The 19,055-nt window shown below is 49.7% G+C and overlaps 1 protein-coding gene across 2 annotated transcripts in view; it reads right to left on the bottom strand.

Annotated features, from left to right (window-relative positions):
• The window catches only part of hprt1 (hypoxanthine phosphoribosyltransferase 1), a 117,734-nt gene extending 107,825 nt beyond the window's left edge, over nucleotides 1-9,909 (bottom strand). For both annotated transcript variants that reach the window (XM_068047051.1, XM_068047052.1), the window contains exon 1: nucleotides 9,837-9,909. In XM_068047051.1, the coding sequence (XP_067903152.1) occupies nucleotides 9,837-9,860 (24 nt within the window). In that variant the 5' untranslated portion in view covers nucleotides 9,861-9,909. The remainder of the gene's footprint in view (nucleotides 1-9,836) is intronic.
• Between the last annotated feature and the right edge of the window lie 9,146 nt (nucleotides 9,910-19,055).

Raw genomic sequence — 19,055 nt, 5'->3', positions numbered from 1 at the left:
GCTGCGGTGCTAACCACTGCGCCACCCCATTGTAAAACATTGCAAAATGTTATTTGTATGGATCTTAATTAAGTGCATTCATCAAACAAATACGATGGACTGAAAATTAATTTCAATGCACAAATCCAATACAACTCAGTAAAATAGAAACTGCCTTTCCACAGAAGCTTTTTTTTTTTAAGTGTTAAAAAAGATCCTTCGTCTTGTGTCACAAGCTCAAATAAAAATTTGAAAAACTTCACTACACAATGCAAAGCTGCACAGCAAACCTTAACAGCTTTAAAAAGGAATACTCGTATCAAGTAGGAGAACTTCCAAGAGAATACGCAGTAAACGCGGAAAGTTATTTAGAAAAAAATTAACAAGCAGTTGGGAATATGTTTCAGTGTAGTGAACCAAAGTTTAGGTAATATTTGCAAATTGTGCAAATTTTGTTTTTATGACTTATGCCTTAATTTTGCAAGCACACCTGCCACACGTCAAAAAAATTATAAAATCTCTAACATGCAAAGCTGAAATTCAACCTCAAGGTTTTATACTTCAAATAGCATCCAACTGCAGTTTTGCTGCTCCAAAGTTTACCAGAGGCTCTTGATTGGACTGCAATTTTATAACCAAATACTAGGTTAATCTAACTGACCGTAGGTTGCAAACTAGATGCCATTGGGATTACTATTGCATTTACTCAGAGGGTTGTGAATCTTTGGAATTCTCTACCCCAGAGGGCTGTGGAAGCTCAGTCATTGAGAATGTTTAAAGGAGAGATTGACAGATTTCGAAATACAAATGACTTAATGGGATATGAGGATAGTGTGGGAAAAAGGCATTGAAGTGGATGAACAGCCATGATCATATTGAATGGCGGGGCAGGCTCGATGGACTGAATAGCCTACTCCTGCTCTTATGCTCTATCAGCTGCTCAGATTCTGAGATGTTGTAATCAAACACAATCAATTACGGGGAATGAACCTTAACAGTTTGATTTCCATGCTTGATAACTACAGTCTTACCATCACAACCAATTCCCTTACCAGGGCCCTTCCATTCCCTTATGGCCCTCTCTTTTATAATACACCAAATCTCCTGAACTAAATTCCACTTCAAATGGCCTGATACGATGCCTCAGAGCTCTCCTAATTTTCTCAGAGAGCTCAGCCTTGATGGAAGCCCATCTCCCTGCATGTAAAGTATTCAAATATGCATTAAAAATGGAACTAATTGTCATACCTTCTAGAGCAGGAGGATGTAGCACAGTACAGAAGGCAATTTGGAATTCCGCCCATAGACCAATTGATAGGGACTATATCCTCCAACCATCTGAAGCAAATTTTTCACATGAATCGCACATGCCAGGGCAGTTGTCAACTTGCAGTTTGGCTGGTCAGCTAAGATTTAAGGCAGCATTTCACCAACCACTGTGTGATTCCTTTCACAAAGCCCATTGCTGATAGGACTTTCAGCTGCAGTATTCATAACCATAATGTTCATGTTTTCACACATGTCTCTGAACTAGTCATTGGCAAATTCCCCTCCATTATCAGTTAGAAACTTAGCTGGTGCCCCAAGTCCAGTCCCTATCCATTTCTGCCTAACTTTGTCTATAATCATCCTTTTGTCCTTGCTATTATTGTAGAAAGACTAAATCTAGTTGCTCGGTTTATAAAATGTAGAATGAAAATGTTCTGGTCTTTATCCCATACCTTTAAATCCATGGCAATTACCTCGTTAAAGTCATGTGCCAACGGAAGGCTAACAATAGGATGTGGTGGTGCCCTTTGATACTTTTTACAAATTTCACACTTTTCACTAATCTCTTCTATTATCCTCAAATACTCTTCATCAATCACACCTGCATCTTTTAGCAATCTGAAAAGAAAGGTGAGCAAATTGTCTGTGTAACTTTAAGACAATTTGCTTTTGATCTCTGATTCAAAACACCTGATGTCATTCCTGTCTCTAACACTCTGACTAGAAACATGTTTTGTTAAGGGGATACAATAATGCCCTGACTAAGTAAACTGAAAATTCACTGACTTTCCAAAAAGAATTGCCTAATCATGCTCCATATCAAGTTTGATGTGTGCCTTTTTCATTGAAGGCTTACTCAACAGTAAAGGTATCTCACTAGACACTCCATCAGTACTGATAAAGTAGCTTACTCCAGCTATTTTACATGGAATTACTACTCTCTTCAGTGACTTCAACGTGTCGTCATCACCAAACCTAAAGCTAGCAGTACTTTTATCCTCCTTAACCTTGCATCGATACTCACTATTGAGTGAATCCAGAAAACATTGTAACCAATCAGTTCCACATACTGTCGACGTGCAAGCACTATCTAATACAGCAGAGTTTAACGAGTCCACAGCTAACACATTCATCACAGGACTAAAACTCCTTGCAACAAGTACAATTTGTTCAGATTCATCAGTATCTTCCTCTTCTGCCTCAGAATTCTCTATATCGTGTGTTACTTTGAGGACTCTGCCCCTCCATTTGGGCAGTGCATTGCATAATGATACTTTGAGTCACATCTGAAGCACCTATTAACTGTTCCTTGGGCATTCCTGGGATTCATTCGCCTATGATTGCTGTTCCAATTCTGTCGGACCTGTTAAAGGTGCTTTCAACCTCATCCCTCCTGTCTTTAACTCTTGCACTGTACTTATGACTGCTTCTAGTATCCGGACCAGTTCGAAATCTAGTAAACAGAGTCCTCCATACCAGGGCTGCAGGAAATGACACTTTCTCCAGGAATTTCTTTAAGGCTGCAGACATTTGATCCAACAAAAAGTCTTTGTTTTTGTCCAGTTAGAACCAGGAGCTTTCCACCGAGCACAATCTAGCAATTTTAGCATCTGAGTGGCTTGCTAGGCCATTTCAGAGGGCATTTAACAGTCAACCACATTGCTGTGGGTCTGGATTCACATGTAGGCCTGACCAGGCAAGGACAGTAGATTTCCTTCCCTGAAGGACATTAGTGAACCAGATGGATTTTTACAACAATCGACAATGGTTTCATGGCCATCATTGGATTATTTCAGATTTATTAACTGAATTCAAATTCCACCTTCTACTGTGGTGGGATTTGAATCCATGTCCCCAGAGAAATACCCTGGGTCTCTGGGTTACTAGTCCAATGACAATACCACGACGTCATCACCTCTCCATGCTTGACAACTACAGTCTTACCATCACAACCAATTCCCTTACCCGGGCCCTTCCATTCCCTATGGCCCTCTCTTTTATAATACACCAAATCTCCTGAACTAAATTTCACTTCTGATGGCCTGATATGATGCCTCAGAGCTCTGCAAATTTTCTGAGACCTCAGCCTTGATGGAAGCCCGTCTCCCTGCATGTAAAGTATTTAAATGTGTAGGAAAAAAATGGAGCTAATTCTAGTACCTTCTAGAGCAGGAGGATGTAGCACAGTACAGAAGGCAATTTGGAATTCCGCCCATAGACCAAATGATAGGGACTATATCCTCCAACCATCTGAAGCAAATTCTTCGCATGGACCACCCATACCAGGGCAGTTGTCAGCTTACAGTTTGGCTGGTCAGCTAAGATTTTACATCACATTTCATCAACCACTGTGTGATTCCTTTCACAAAGCCCATTGCTGATAGGACTTTCAGCTGCAGTATTCATAACCATAATGTTCATGTTTTCACACATGTCTCTGAACTAGTCATTGGCAAATTCCCCTCCATTATCAGTTAGAAACTTAGCTGGTGCCCCAAGTCCAGTCCCTATCCATTTCTGCCTAACTTTGTCTATAATCATCCTTTTCCTTGCTAATTATTATTGTAGAAAGACTAAATCTGGTTGCTCAGTCTATAAAATGTAGAATGAAAATATTCTTTTTGACCCATACCTTTAGATCCATGGCAACTACCTCATTAAAGTCACGTGACATTGGAAGGCTGACAATAGTCTGTGATGGTGTCCTCTGATAATTTTTACAAATTTCACACTTTTCATTAATTTCTTCTATTATTCTCATATACTCTTCAATCACACCTGCATCTTTTAGTAGGGATTTTAATCTCTGACAAGGGTGAGCAAATTGTCTGTGTAACTTTAAAACAATTTGTCTTTTATCTCTCTGATTAACACCTGATGTCATCAATAGAGTCAGAGATATATAACACAGAAACAGGCCATTCAGCCCATCGTGTCTGTGCTGGCCATCAAGCACCGAACTATTCTAATCCCATTTTCCAGCACTTGGCCCGTAGCCTTGTATACTATGACTTTTCAAGTGTTCATCTAAATACTTCTTAAATGTTGTGAGGGTTCCTGCCTCTACCACCTCTTCAGACAATGCGTTCCAGATTCCAACCACCCTCTGGGTGAAATTTGTTTTCCTCAAATCCCCTCTAAACTTCCTGACCCTTACCTTAAATCTATGCTCCCTGGTTATTCACCCCTCCGCTAAAGGAAAACGTTTCTTCTTATCGAACCTATCAATGCCCCCCATAATTTTGTATACCTCAATCATGTCTCCCCTCAGCCTTCTCTGCTCTAAGGAAAACAACCCTAGTCTTTTCAGTCTCTCTTCGTAGCTGAAATGCTCCAGCCCAGGCAACATCCTGGTGAATCTCCTCTGCTCCCTCTCCAGTGCAATCACATCCCTCCTCGAGTGTGGTGACCAGAACTGTACGCCGTACTCCAGCTGTGGCCTAACTAGTGTTTTATATAGCTCCATCATAACCTCCCTGCTCTAATATTCTACGCCTCGGCTAATAAAGGCAAGTATCCCATATTTTTTTTTTTCTTCATTCATGGGATGTGGGCGACGCTGGCCAGGCCAGCATTTATTGCCCATCCCTAATTGCCCTTGAGAAGGTGATGGTGAGCTGCCTTCTTGAACCGCTGCAGTCCATGTGGGGTAGGTACACCCACAGTGCTGTTAGGAAGGGATTTCCAGGATTTTGACCCAGCGACAGTGAAGGAACGGCAATATAGTTCCAAGTCAGGATGGTGTGTGACTTGGAGGGGAACTTGCAGGTGGTGGTGTTCCCAGGCATTTGCTGCCCTTGTTCTTCTAGTTGGTAGAGGTTGTGGATTTGTAAGGTGCTGTCTAAGGAGCCTTGGTGCATTGCTGCAGTGCATCTTGTAGATGGTACACACTGCTGCCACTGTGCATCGGTGGTGGAGGGAGTGAATGTTTGTGGATGGGGCGCCAATCAAGCGGGCTGCTTTGTCCTGGATGGTGTCGAGCTTCTTGAGTGTTGTTGGAGCTGCACCCATCCAGGCAAGTGAACAGTATTCCATCACACTCCTGACTTGTGCCTTGTAGATGGTGGACAGGCTTTGGGGAGTCAGGAGGTGAATTACTCGCCTCAGGATTCCTATCCTCTGACCTGTTCTTGTAGCCACGGTATTTATAAGGCTACTCCAGTTCAGTTTCTGGTCAATGGTAGCCCCTAGGATGTTGATAGTGGGGGATTCAGCGATGGTAATGCCGTTGAATGTCAAAGGGAGATGGTTAGATTCTCTCTTGTTGGAGATGGTCATTGCCTGGTACTTGTGTGGCGTGAATGTTACTTGCCACTTATCAGCCCAAGCCTGGATATTGTCCAAGTCTTGCTGCATTTCGACATGGACTGCTTCAGTATCTGAGGAGTCGCGAATGGTGCTGAACATTGTGCAATCATCAGCCAACATCCCCACTTCTGACGTTATGATTGAAGGAAGGCCATTGATGAAGCAGCTGAAGATGGTTGGGCCCAGGACACTACCCTGAGGAACTCCTGCAGTGATGTCCTGGAGCTCAGATGATTGACCTCCAACAACCACAAACATCTTCCTTTGCACTAGGTATGACTCCAGCCAGCAGAGGGTTTTCCCACTGATTCCCACTGACTCCAGTTTTGCTAGAGCTCCTTGAGGAGGGAGATGGGAAGGGGAGGAGGGTTGATGGGGAGGGGGGTTGATGGGGAGGGGGGTTGATGGGGAGGGGGGTTGATGGGGAGGGGGGTTGATGGGGAGGGGGGTTGATGGGGAGGGGGGAGATGGGTGCGGGGAGATGGGTGCGGGGAGATGGGTGCGGGGAGATGGGTGCGGGGAGTTGGGTGCGGGGAGTTGGGTGCGGGGAGTTGGGTGCGGGGAGTTGGGTGCGGGGAGTTGGGTGCGGGGAGTTGGGTGCGGGGAGTTGGGTGCGGGGAGTTGAGGATGGGGGGTGGGGGGAGAGGATGGGGGGGGGAGAGAGAGGATGGGGGGGGGAGAGAGAGGATGGGGGGGGGGAGAGAGAGGATGGGGGGGGGAGAGAGAGGATGGGGGGGGGAGAGAGAGGATGGGGGGGGGAGAGAGAGGATGGGGGGGGGAGAGAGAGGATGGGGGGGGGAGAGAGAGGATGGGGGGGGGAGAGAGAGGATGGGGGGGGGAGAGAGAGGATGGGGGGGGAGAGAGAGGATGGGGGGGGGAGAGAGAGAATGGGGGGGGGAGAGAGAGAATGGGGGGGGGAGAGAGAGAATGGGGGGGGGGAGAGAGAGAATGTGGGGGGGAGAGAGAGAATGGGGGGGGGAGAGAGAGAATGGGGGGGGAGAGAGAGAATGGGGGGGGGAGAGAGAGAATGGGGGGGGGAGAGAGAGAATGGGGGGGGGAGAGAGAGAATGGGGGGGGGAGAGAGAGAATGGGGGGGGGGAGAGAGAGAATGGGGGGGGGGAGAGAGAGAATGGGGGGGGGGGGGGGGAGAGAGAGAATGGGGGGGGAGAGAGAGAATGGGGGGGGGAGAGAGAGAATGGGGGGGGGAGAGAGAGAATGGGGGGGGGGAGAGAGAGAATGGGGGGGGGAGAGAGAGAATGGGGGGGGGGGAGATGGGGAGAGAGAATGGGGGGGGAGAGAGAGAATGGGGGGGGAGAGAGAGAATGGGGGGGGAGAGAGAGAATGGGGGGGGGGGAGAGAGAGAATGGGGGGGGGGAGAGAGAGAATGGGGGGGGGAGAGAGAGAATGGGGGGGGGGGAGAGAGAGAATGGGGGGGGGGGGAGAGAGAGAATGGGGGGGGGGAGAGAGAGAATGGGGGGGGGGGAGAGAGGATGGGGGGGGGAGAGAGGATGGGGGGGGGAGAGAGGATGGGGGGGGAGAGAGGATGGGGGGGGGAGAGAGGATGGGGGGGGGAGAGAGGATGGGGGGGGGGAGAGAGGATGGGGGGGGAGAGAGGATGGGGGGGGGGAGAGAGGATGGGGGGGGGAGAGAGGATGGGGGGGGGAGAGAGGATGGGGGGGGGAGAGAGGATGGGGGGGGAGAGAGGATGGGGGGGGGAGAGAGGATGGGGGGGGGGAGAGAGGATGGGGGGGGGGAGAGAGGATGGGGGGGGGGGAGAGAGGATGGGGGGGAGAGAGGATGGGGGGGGGAGAGAGGATGGGGGGGGGAGAGAGGATGGGGGGGGGAGAGAGGATGGGGGGGGGAGAGAGGATGGGGGGGGGAGAGAGGATGGGGGGGGGAGAGAGGATGGGGGGGGGAGAGAGGATGGGGGGGGGAGAGAGGATGGGGGGGGAGAGAGGATGGGGGGAGAGAGGATGGGGGGGGAGAGAGGATGGGGGGGAGAGAGGATGGGGGGGAGAGAGGATGGGGGGGAGAAAGGATGGGGGGGGGGAGAGAGGATGGGGGGGGGGAGAGAGGATGGGGGGGGGGGAGAGAGGATGGGGGGGGGGGGAGAGAGGATGGGGGGGGGAGAGGATGGGGGGGGAGAGAGGATGGGGGGGGAGAGAGGATGGGGGGGGAGAGAGGATGGGGGGGCGGGGAGAGGAGATGGCGGCGGGAGGGGAGGGGAGAGAAGATGGCGGCGGAGGGGAGAGGAGATGGCGGCGGGAGGGGAGAGGAGAGGAGATGGCGGCGGGAGGGGAGGGGAGAGGAGATGGCGGCGGGAGGGGAGGGGAGAGGAGATGGCGGCGGGAGGGGAGGGGAGAGGAGATGGCGGCGGGAGGGGAGGGGAGAGGAGATGGCGGCGGGAGGGGAGGGGAGAGGAGATGGCGGCGGGAGGGGCGGGGAGAGGAGATGGCGGCGGGAGGGGAGGGGAGAGAAGATGGCGGCGGGAGGGGAGAGGAGATGGCGGCGGGAGGGGAGGGGAGAGGAGATGGCGGCGGGAGGGGAGGGGAGAGGAGATGGCGGCGGGAGGGGAGGGGAGAGGAGATGGCGGCGGGAGGGGAGGGGAGAGGAGATGGCGGCGGGAGGGGAGGGGAGAGGAGATGGCGCGGGAGGGGAGGGGAGAGGAGATGGCGGCGGGAGGGGAGGGGAGAGGAGATGGCGGCGGGAGGGGAGGGGAGAGGAGATGGCGGCGGGAGGGGAGGGGAGAGGAGATGGCGGCGGGAGGGGAGGGGAGAGGAGATGGCGGCGGGAGGGGAGAGGAGATGGCGGCGGGAGGGGAGGGGAGAGGAGATGGCGGCGGGAGGGGAGGGGAGAGGAGATGGCGGCGGGAGGGGAGGGGAGAGGAGATGGCGGCGGGAGGGGAGGGGAGAGGAGATGGCGGCGGGAGGGGAGGGGAGAGGAGATGGCGGCGGGAGGGGAGGGGAGAGGAGATGGCGGCGGGAGGGGAGGGGAGAGGAGATGGCGGCGGGAGGGGAGGGGAGAGGAGATGGCGGCGGGAGGGGAGGGGAGAGGAGATGGCGGCGGGAGGGGAGGGGAGAGGAGATGGCGGCGGGAGGGGAGGGGAGAGGAGATGGCGGCGGGAGGGGAGGGGAGAGGAGATGGCGGCGGGAGGGGAGGGGAGAGGAGATGGCGGCGGGAGGGAGGGGAGAGGAGATGGCGGCGGGAGGGGAGGGGAGAGGAGATGGCGGCGGGAGGGGAGGGGAGAGGAGATGGCGGCGGGAGGGGAGGGGAGAGGAGATGGCGGCGGGAGGGGAGGGGAGAGGAGATGGCGGCGGGAGGGGAGGGGAGAGGAGATGGCGGCGGGAGGGGAGGGGAGAGGAGATGGCGGGGGGAGGGGAGGGGAGAGGAGATGGCGGGGGGAGGGGAGGGGAGAGGAGATGGCGGGGGGAGGGGAGGGGAGAGGAGATGGCGGGGGGAGGGGAGGGGAGAGGAGATGGCGGGGGGAGGGGAGGGGAGATGGCGGGGGGAGGGGAGGGGAGATGGCGGGGGGGAGGGGAGGGGAGATGGCGGGGGGGGAGGGGAGGGGTGATGGCGTGGGGGGAGGGGAGATGGCGTGGGGGGAGGGGAGATGGCGTGGGGGGAGGGGAGATGGCGTGGGGGGAGGGGAGATGGCGTGGGGGGAGGGGAGATGGCGGGGGGGGCAGGGGGGTGATGGGAGATGGTGGAGGAGAATGGGGGAGGGGCGAGTGGGGGAGGGGGAGGGGCGAGTGGGGGAGGGGGAGGGGCGAGTGGGGGAGGGGGAGGGGCGAGTGGGGGAGGGGGAGGGGCGAGTGGGGGAGGGGGAGGGGCGAGTGGGGAAGGGGGAGGGGCGAGTGGGGGAGGGGGAGGGGCGAGTGGGGGAGGGGGGGTTCTTTCACCCCAAACTGCTGCTTGATCCGCATCTCTGGTCAGATGCAGATCCAGATCGCCACTGAGTGCAATTTCAACCTGAATCCAAATCAACTCCTGGATCCTGATTCTATTCGAATTCGCTCTAGTTCCACTGCACAGATCAATGAGGAGAAGCCAATTGTAGTGCCGGCTGGGTGACTGAGCAGAGCCGGGGGAAGCAGAGACTCGATGGGCCAAATGGCCTCTACCTGTCACATTCTCTGCTGATGGCTCAGGCCCGGACCCTCTAAATCCAGACTCAGTCCGGCTTCACTGTCGCTGCACATCCGGCTCCGCATGGGGCCTGAGGGAGACGGAGACGGAGACGGAAACAGAGCCCAACCCGCTCCCCGCTCCCCGCTACTCACCACCACGCACTCGGAAGCCGCCATCCCGCCACCGATCCACGCTCTGACCGCTCTGGCCCAGCACCAATCAGCACCCAGACTTCCTCCACCAATCAGCAGTCAGACATCCTCCACCAATCGGCGCTCCGCTTTCCGCAGAGCATCAGACTTCATCCACCAATCATCATTCAGCTGTTCCCCTCCCTCTAACCAATCAACACATCACCAATCAGAGACCCGCTTTTTGACAACCATCCAATAGTTTTTCTCCACGCTACCGACCAATCGGCGCTCGACTTCGCGACCGACGGATCCCAGATCCCAAAATCCCGATCCCAGACCCCGGGCCCTGGTTCTGGACCCCAGATCCGAGATCCCCGATTCCAGACTCCGGTTCCCGGTCCCACATCCCGGACCCCAGACACTGGAACCCAGGCACGTGATCTCAAATTCCAGATCCCGGACCCCAGACAACTGACTCCGTATCCCAGACCTGGGATGCCAGACACTGGCTCCCAGACACCGCTTCCCAGACAGCGTGACAGAGTGTAGCCCCTTCTCTAGGAGGGCCATCCACATACTGCTTCAGAAAACTATGCTGGACACACTTAACAAATTCTTCCCCATCTGATCCCTTAGCACTAAGGCAGTCCAAGTCAATATTAGGGAAGTTAAAATCACCTACTATTACAACCCTATAATTTCTACACCTATCTGTGATTTCCCTACATATATGCTCCTCCAATTCCTTCTGACTATTGGGGGGCCTATAGTATAATCTCATCAAAGTGATCACCCCTTTCTTATTTCTAAGTTCTTCCCATATGGCCTCGCTGGACATTCCCCCCGGGATATCCTCTCTAAGTTCTGCCGTGATGTCCTCCCTAATCAATAGTGCAACTCCCCCTTCTCTCTTACCTCCACCTCTGTCACACCGGAAGCATCGGTACCCCGGAACATTGAGCTGCCAGTCCTGCCCATCCCTCAACCACGTTTCCATAATAGCTATAATATCACAATCCCATGTACCGATCCATGCTCTGAGTTCATCTGCCTTACCTGTAAGGCTTCTTGCATTAAAGTAAATGCAGTTTAGCCTACCAGACCTTCCACGCTCCCTGTCCTGCCGCTGCCCGGCCTGCCTACTGGACTTGCTTGCTTAACCTCGACATTTGCCTCAACTATCTCATCGGAGAGACTACTACTTTGGGTCCCACCCCCCCTGCAAGACTAGTTTAAACCCTCCCAAGTAGTAACAGCAAACCTTCCCGCAAGGATATTGGTCCCCTTCCAGTTCAGATGCAACCTGTCCCTCTTGTACAGGTCACCTCTGCACCAGAAGAGATCCCAATGATCCAAGTAGCTGAAGCCCTCCCGCCTACACCAGCTCTTCAGCCACGCATTCATTTGCCTTCTCCTCCTATTCCTACCCTCACTAGCACGTGGCACAGGGAGTAATCGAGAGATTACAACCCTAGAGGTCCTGCTTTTTAACCTTCTGCCTAACTCCCCATATTCACTTTGCAGGACCTCATCTCTTTTCCTGCCTATGTCGTTAGTACCAATATGGACCACGACCTCTGGCTGCTCACCCTCCCCTTTCAGAATGTCCTGCAGCTGCTCCGGGACATCCTTGACCCTAGCACCACTGAGGCAACATACCATCCTGGAGCCTCATTTGCGGCCACAGAAACGCCTATCTGCACCCCTCATGATAGAATCCCCTACCAAAGTGGACGACCTCACATTTCCCACATTATACTCCATCGCAAAATTTTTGCCCACTCACTTAACCTATCTATATCCCTGTGCAGACTTTTTGTATCCTCACACCTTGCTTTCCTACTTATCTTTGTATCATCAGCAACTTTGGCTTCAATGCATTTGGTCCTTTCATAGGATCATAGGACCAGGAGTAGGCCATTCAGCCCATCGAGCCTGCCCCACTATTCAATACGATCATGGCTGATCATCCACTTCAATGCCTTTTTCCCACACTATCCCCATATTCCTTTATATCATTGGTATTTAGAAATCTGTCAATCTCTGCTTTAAACATACTCAATGACTGAGTTTCCACAGCCCTCTGGGGTAGAGAATTCCAAAGATTCACTACCCTCTGAGTAAAGAAATTTCTCCTCATCTCTGTCATAAGTGGCTTCCCCCTTATTTTGAAATTATGTCCCCTGGTTCTAGATTCCCCAACCAGGAGAAACATCTTACCTGCATCTACCCTGTCTATTCCTTGAAGTATTTTGTAGGTTTCAATGAGATCACCTCTCATTCTTTGAAACTCTAGAGAATACAGGCCCAGTTTCCCCAATCTCTCTTCATAGGACAGTCCCGCCATCCCGGGAACAAGTCTGGTGAACCTTCATTGCACTCCCTCAATGGCAATAATATCCTTCCTAAGGTAAAGGGACCAAAACTGCACACAGCACTCCAGGTGCGGTCTAACTGAGGTTCTATACAATTGAAACAAGAGTTCACTACTCCTGTACTCAAATCCTCTTGTGATAAAGGCTAACATACCATTAGCCTTCCTAATTGCTTGCTGCACCTGTATATTATCCAAGTCATTGATATAGATCATAAATAGTTGAGGACCCAGCACTGATATCTGTGGCACTCCACTAGTTAGTTTGCCAACCGGAAAATGACCCATTTATTCTGACTCTGTTTCCTGTTCGTTAGCCAATCTGCTATCCAAGCTAATACATTACCCCCGGCCTCAGACTCCAGATCCAGCTCCCGCTCCCCTGCACTGACCCCGCCCTGGGCCCCAGACCTGGATGCAGCTTCCGACACCGACCCCAGACTCTATACCCAGATCCAGCTCCCCCATCCTGTTGCCAACCCTCCACCTGGGAAATCTGTAACTTGCTCCCCAAAAAGACATTGAGGCTGGGGGTTGGGGGTGGGGGGGGGGGGGGGGGCGGGGTCAATTGAAAATATCCAGACAGAAATTGATGATGGGTTTTTGTTAGTTAAGGGTTATAGAACCAAGGGGTAGAAGGAGTTACGATACAGATCAGCCTGAACTAATTGAATGCCAAGTAGCTGAATGGCCTCCTGCTGTTCCTAAATCTCCGAGATGTCTCCTCTAATTCTTGTTCATCCCCAATTTTAAACACTCCACCATTGGCGGCCGTGCCTTCAGCTGCCTGGGTCCTAAACTCTGGAATTCCCTCTCTAAACCTCTGATTATATATCCCTCTCTCCTTTAAGATGCTTCTTAAAATCTCTTTTTTTTTTGGCTCAGTCAATATTTGTCTGATAATGGTCCCGTGAAGTGCCTTGAGTGGTTTTGCGATGTTAAGGATGCTATATAAATGCTGTTGTTGAACTATAGAGGGTGAAAGATGGTGAGTGGATATGGCCCACACTTTTCTAGCTGGCAACTCAAAAAAACAATTCCCAATGCTAGACGGGCATCACTCTTCAATTGAAAACAATGCCAGCAGTCACAAGACATGGTTTGGAATTTCTGTGCTGCATGTGGTCCCACTATAAACTAATTTTTGCTTTCTTTGGGCCGTTCAAATTGCCTTTGACAAGCACCAGCATAGAATCTTTTTGATTTTTGGACTTAAGCTCTTCACTACTAATAGATTTATTTGCAATACATAAGGAGCGCGTTTGGTTAACACATATTTATTCTTGTTTTTTTAATACCCCACGTAAACAGATGTGGGTGACACTGGCAAAGGTGGAGTTATTGCCCATCTCTAACTTTTTTTTATCCTTTCATGAGATGTGGGTTCACTGGCAAGGTCAGCATTTATTGCCCATCCCTAATTGCCCTTGAACTGAGTATCTTGCTGGGCCATTTCAGAGGGCATGTAAGAGTTAACCACATTGCTGTGGGTCTGGAGTCACATGTTGGCCAGACCCGGTAAGGACAGCAGATTTCCTTCCCTGAAGGACATTAATGAACCAGATGTATTTTTTTTTTTACGACAAGCGATGATAGTTTCAAGGCACCATTACTGAGACTAGCTTTCAATTCCAGATTTTAAAAAAAAATTAATTAAATTTAAATTCCATCAGCTGCTGTGGTGGGATTTGAATACATATCACCAGAGGCTGGGCCTCTGGATTACTAGTTCAGTGACATTACCACAACACCACCATCTCCCTATTGTGATCTGCTACATTACATTATTGTTTCCACAATAACAATAGGTATTTGATGCGGTGGAAGTGAAGAAATGGTGATAAATGTCTAGGTCATGATGGTGTGAGATTTGGAAACAGAGAAATTACAACATGGAATCAGATTGTTCACCCTAACCAGCCTGTATTGGAGTTTATCCAGCACACAAACAATATCCAGGGAGGTAGAGCAGGAGACCCCTTAGTGCACCTTGCTCTCCAACTGGTATGCAGCCAAAGCCAAAGGCATAACACCATGCGTGGCTCAACTGTACAGGAGGTACAAGAAAGACTGGAAGAGCAATAGCGAAAGGAGATTCGATAGTCAGGGGAACAGACAGGTGCTTCTGTGGCCACAAACGTGAATCCAGGATGGTGTGTTGCCTCCCTGGTGTCAGGGTTAAGGATGTCACTGAACAACTGCAGAGCATCCTGAGGGGGGGAGGGTGAACAGCCAGCAGTCATGGTCCACATTGGTACCAACGACATATGAGGAATGTGATCCTGCAGAAAGAGTTTACTGAGCTAGATAAGAAATTAAAAAGCAGGACCGTAAAAGTAATAATCTCCAGGTTACTCCCAGTACCACGTGCAAGTGAGTATAGAAATAGGAGGAGAGTGCAGATGAATGCGTGGATGGAAAGATGGTGCAGGAGGGAGGGCTTTAGATTCCAGGGACACTAGGACCAGTTCTAGAGAAGATGGGACCTGTACAGACCAGTCGGGTTGCACCAAACCGAGCTGGGACAAAATTTCCTTGAGGGGCAATTTGCTAGTGGTACTGGGGAGGATTTAACCTAACTTGGTAAGGGTGTGGGAACCAGGAGGAAATGTCAGAGAGGAATACCAAGGTGCACAGAATACTGGGGGAGATAGATAGCACAAGAGTAGGGAATAGTATGTTATTAGGTGGGGTCAGTGTAAGGGAGAAAGTAATAAAGTTTGAATCAGGGTTAATGTGCATGTATGTGAATGCACGGAATATGGTTAATAAGACTGGTGAGTTACAAACACAGATTGACAGGTTGTGGCTATAACAGAGACCTAGCTCAAAGAAGGGCAGCACTGGGTGTTAAATATTCCTGGATACAAGGTGTTCAGGTAAGATAGAAAAGGAAGTAAAGGGGGAGGAGTGGCGGTATTGATTGAGAGCATTGCAGTGCTGGGAAGAAAGGATATCCCTGAGAGGTCGAGGACAGAATCGATTTGGTTAGAGCTAAGGAACAAAAAAAGTGCAGTTACATTGCTCAGTGTAGTCTATAGGCCACCAGCTAGTGGAAAGGATGAAGAGGAACAAATTTGCAAGGAAATTACAGAGCAATGCAACAATTATAGTGTAGTTATCATGGGGGACTTTAATTATCCAAACATAGACTGGGATAATAGTGTTAAGGACAGAGAGGGGCAAGAGTTGCTAGAGTGTGTTCAGAAAATATACTGCTGTAGAAAATTTTCAAGTCCAACGAGAGGGAAGACACTGCTGGACCTGGTTCCTGGGAATGAGGTGGGCCAAATGGATCAAATATCAGTAGAACATTTAGGGGACAGTGATCATTGTATCACAAGGTTTAGGTTGATTATGGAAAAGGACAAAGAACAATCTAGATTAAGAATAATTAACTAGGGGGAAAGCCAACTTCATTGGGGTAAGAATGGATTTGGGCTGAAAAAATTGGAATCAAAGGTTGGAAGGAAAAACAGTAACTGAACAATGGGCTACCTTCAAAGAGGAGATAGTTCAGACAACGACAAGGTATGTTCCCTCAAAGGGGAAAGGTATGGCAAACAAAACCAGAGCTCCCTGGATGACAAAAGAGATAGAGATTAAGATAAAGAAGAAAAAGTGTGCTTATGACAGATGCCAGGTAGAAAATACAATAGAGAACCCGGCTGAATATAGAAAGTTCAGAGGAGAAGTGAAAAAGCAAATAAGAGAAGCAAAAAGAGAGTATGAAGAAACTGGCAGCTAACATAAAAGGAAATCCCAAAGTCTTCTCTTGGCATATAAATAGTAAAAGGGTGGTAAAAGGAGGAGTCGGGCCAATTAGGGACCAAAAGGGAGATTTACACATGGAGGCAGAGGGCATAGCTGAGGTATGAAATGAATACTTTGCATCTGTCTTTACCAAGGAAGAAGATGCAACCCAAACCGCAGTGAAAGAGGAGGTAATTAATACACTAAAAGGATATGAAATTGATAAAGAGGAGGTATTAGATAGGCTGTCTGTACATAAAGTTGATAAAGCACCAGGGCCGGATGAGATGCATCCAAGGATACTGCGGGAAGTGAGGGTGGAAATTGCAGAGGCACTGGCCATAATTTTTCAGTCTTCCTTAGACTCAGGGATGGTGCCAGAGGACTGGAGAATTGCAAACGTTCAAAAAAGGATGTAAAGATAAGCTCAGCAACTGCAGGCCAGTCAGTTTAATTTTGGGAAAATTTATAGAAACAATGATTTGGGACCAAATTAATAGTCACAGGGACAAAGCAGGATAAGAGCAGGGAGGTTATGATGGAGCTGTATAAAACGCTAGTTAGGCCACAGCTGCAGTACTGTGTACAGTTCTGGGCACCACACTATGGGAAGGATGTGATTGCACTGGAGAGGGTGCAGAGGAGATTCACCAGGATGTTGCCTGGGCTGGAGCATTTCAGCTATGAAGAGAGACTGAAAAGGCTAGGGTTGTTTTCCTTAGAGCAGAGAAGGCTGAGGGGAGACATGATTGAGGTATACAATATTATGAAGGGCATTAATAGGATGGGTAGGAAGAAACTTTTCCTTAGCAGAGGGGTCAATAACCAGGGGCATATATTTAAGGTAAGGGGCAGCAGGTTTAGAGGGGATTTGAGAAAAAAAAATTTCACCCAGAGGGTGGTTGGAATCTGAAACACACTGCCTGAAGAGGTGATAGGGACAGGAACCCTCACAACATTTAAGAAGTATTTAGATGAGCACCTGAAAAGTCATAGCATACAAGGCTACAGGCCAAGTGCTGGAAAATGGGATTAGAATAGTTTGGTGCTTGATGGCCAGCACAGACACGTTGGGCCGAAGGGCCTGTTTCTGTGCTGTATAACTCTATGACTCTAAATGCAGGTTAATTAGGGAAAGCCAGCACGGATTCGTAAAAGGAAAATCATGTTTAACTAACTCGCTTGAGTTTTTTGAAGAGATAACAGAGAGGGTTGATGAGGGCAATGCTGTTGATGTGGTGAACATGGACTTTCAAAAGGCATTTGATACAATGTCACACAACAGACTTGTGAGCAAACTTGTAGCTCATGGAATAAAAGGGACAATAGCAACATGGATACAAAACTGGCTGAGTGACAGGAAACAAAGAGTAGTGATTAATGGATATCCTTTGGCTTAGAGGAAGGTTTGTAGTGGAGTTCCCCAGGGATCAGTGTTGGGACCCTTGCTCTTCCTGATATATATTAATGACCTAGAACTTGGTGTACAGGGCACGATTTCAAAGTTTTCCGATGATACAAAACTTGGAACAATTGTGAACTGTGAGGAGGATAGTGTAGAACATCAAATGCTCATAGACAATTGGTGGAATGGGCAGACAGGTGGCAGATGAAGTTCAATGCGAAGAAATGTGAAGTGATTCATTTTGATAGGAAGAACAGTGCGGCACAGTGGCGCAGTGGTTAGCACTGCAGCCTCACAGCTCCAGGGACCCGGGTTCGATTCTGGGTACTGCCTGTGTGGAGTTTGCAAGTTCTCCCTGTGTCTGCGTGGGTTTTCTCCGGGTGCTCCGGTTTCCTCCCACAAGCCAAAAGACTTGCAGGTTGATAGGTAAATTGGCCATTATAAATTGTCACTAGTATAGGTAGGTGGTAGGGAAATATAGGGACAGGTGGGGATGTTTGGTAGGAATATGGGATTAGTGTAGGATTAGTATAAATGGGTGGTTGATGTTCGGCACAGACTCGGTGGGCCGAAGGGCCTGTTTCAGTGCTGTATCTCTAATCTAAAAAAAAAAAACATGGAGAGACAATATAGAATAAAGGGTACAATTCTAAAGGGGCTGCAGGAGCAGAGGGACCTGGGTGTATATGTGCATAAGTCATTGAAGGTGGCAGGACAGGTTCAGAGAGCGGTTAATAAAGCATACAGTATCCTGGGCTTTATTAATAGGGACAGAGTACAAGAGCAAGGAAGTTATGTTAAATAAAAGCAAAATACCATGGATACTGGAAATCTGAAATAAAAACAAGAAATGCTGGAAATACTCAGCAGGTCTGGCAGCATTTGTGGAGAGAGAAACAGAGTTAACGTTTCGGGTCAGTGACCCTTCTTCAGAACTGGCAAATATTAGAAATGGAATAGACTGTGAGCTAGTGAAAAGGGGGAGGGGGGAAGAAGAACAAAGGGGAAGGTGTGTGATGGGGCTGAGGGCAGGAGAGATTAAAAGACAAAGCATTAGTCCAGAATGTTAATAGCAGAATAACAAACAGCTCTGTCCAACACCAAAAACCTGAAAAACAAGTTTAAAATAGGCCCATGGTTAAAAAATAAAATAACATTTTAAAATGGCAGTCATGCTCTGTATTTGTTGAACTCAATGTTGAGTTCAGAAGGCTGCAGAGTGCCTAATTGTAAGATGAGGTGCTGTTCCTTGAGCTTGTGCTGAGATTCACTGGAACACTGCAGCAGGCCCAGGACAGAAATGTTGGCACAGGAGCAGGGTGGTGAATTAAAATGGCCAGCAATCGGAAGCTCAGACTGAGCGGAGGTGTTCCGCAAAGCAGTCACCCAATCTGGGTTTGGTCTCCCCAATGTAGAGGAGACCACATTGTGAATAGCAAATACATTACACTAAATTGAAAGAAGTACAAGTAAATCGTGCTCGGCGTGACATTGAGCTCTTCTTCAGTCGCCCTCACCTCCGGGCTCACTTCTTTGGCCAGGAGTCCTCCCGGACCAGTGGACCCTTTCACCCCGCTCCAGTATTCTCCCTCCACCTGGACCCCTCCCTCTGACCTGTCACCCTTTCTTGATCTTTTCATTGGGAACTGTCGGCATGACATCGGCCGTCTCAATTTTTCTGCCTCCCTCACTCACTCTAACCTGT

Source organism: Heterodontus francisci, chromosome 15 (genome assembly GCF_036365525.1).
Source record: "Heterodontus francisci isolate sHetFra1 chromosome 15, sHetFra1.hap1, whole genome shotgun sequence".
Classification (NCBI taxonomy): Eukaryota; Metazoa; Chordata; class Chondrichthyes; order Heterodontiformes; family Heterodontidae; genus Heterodontus; species Heterodontus francisci.
This window is presented reverse-complemented; position numbering and strand designations above follow the sequence as displayed.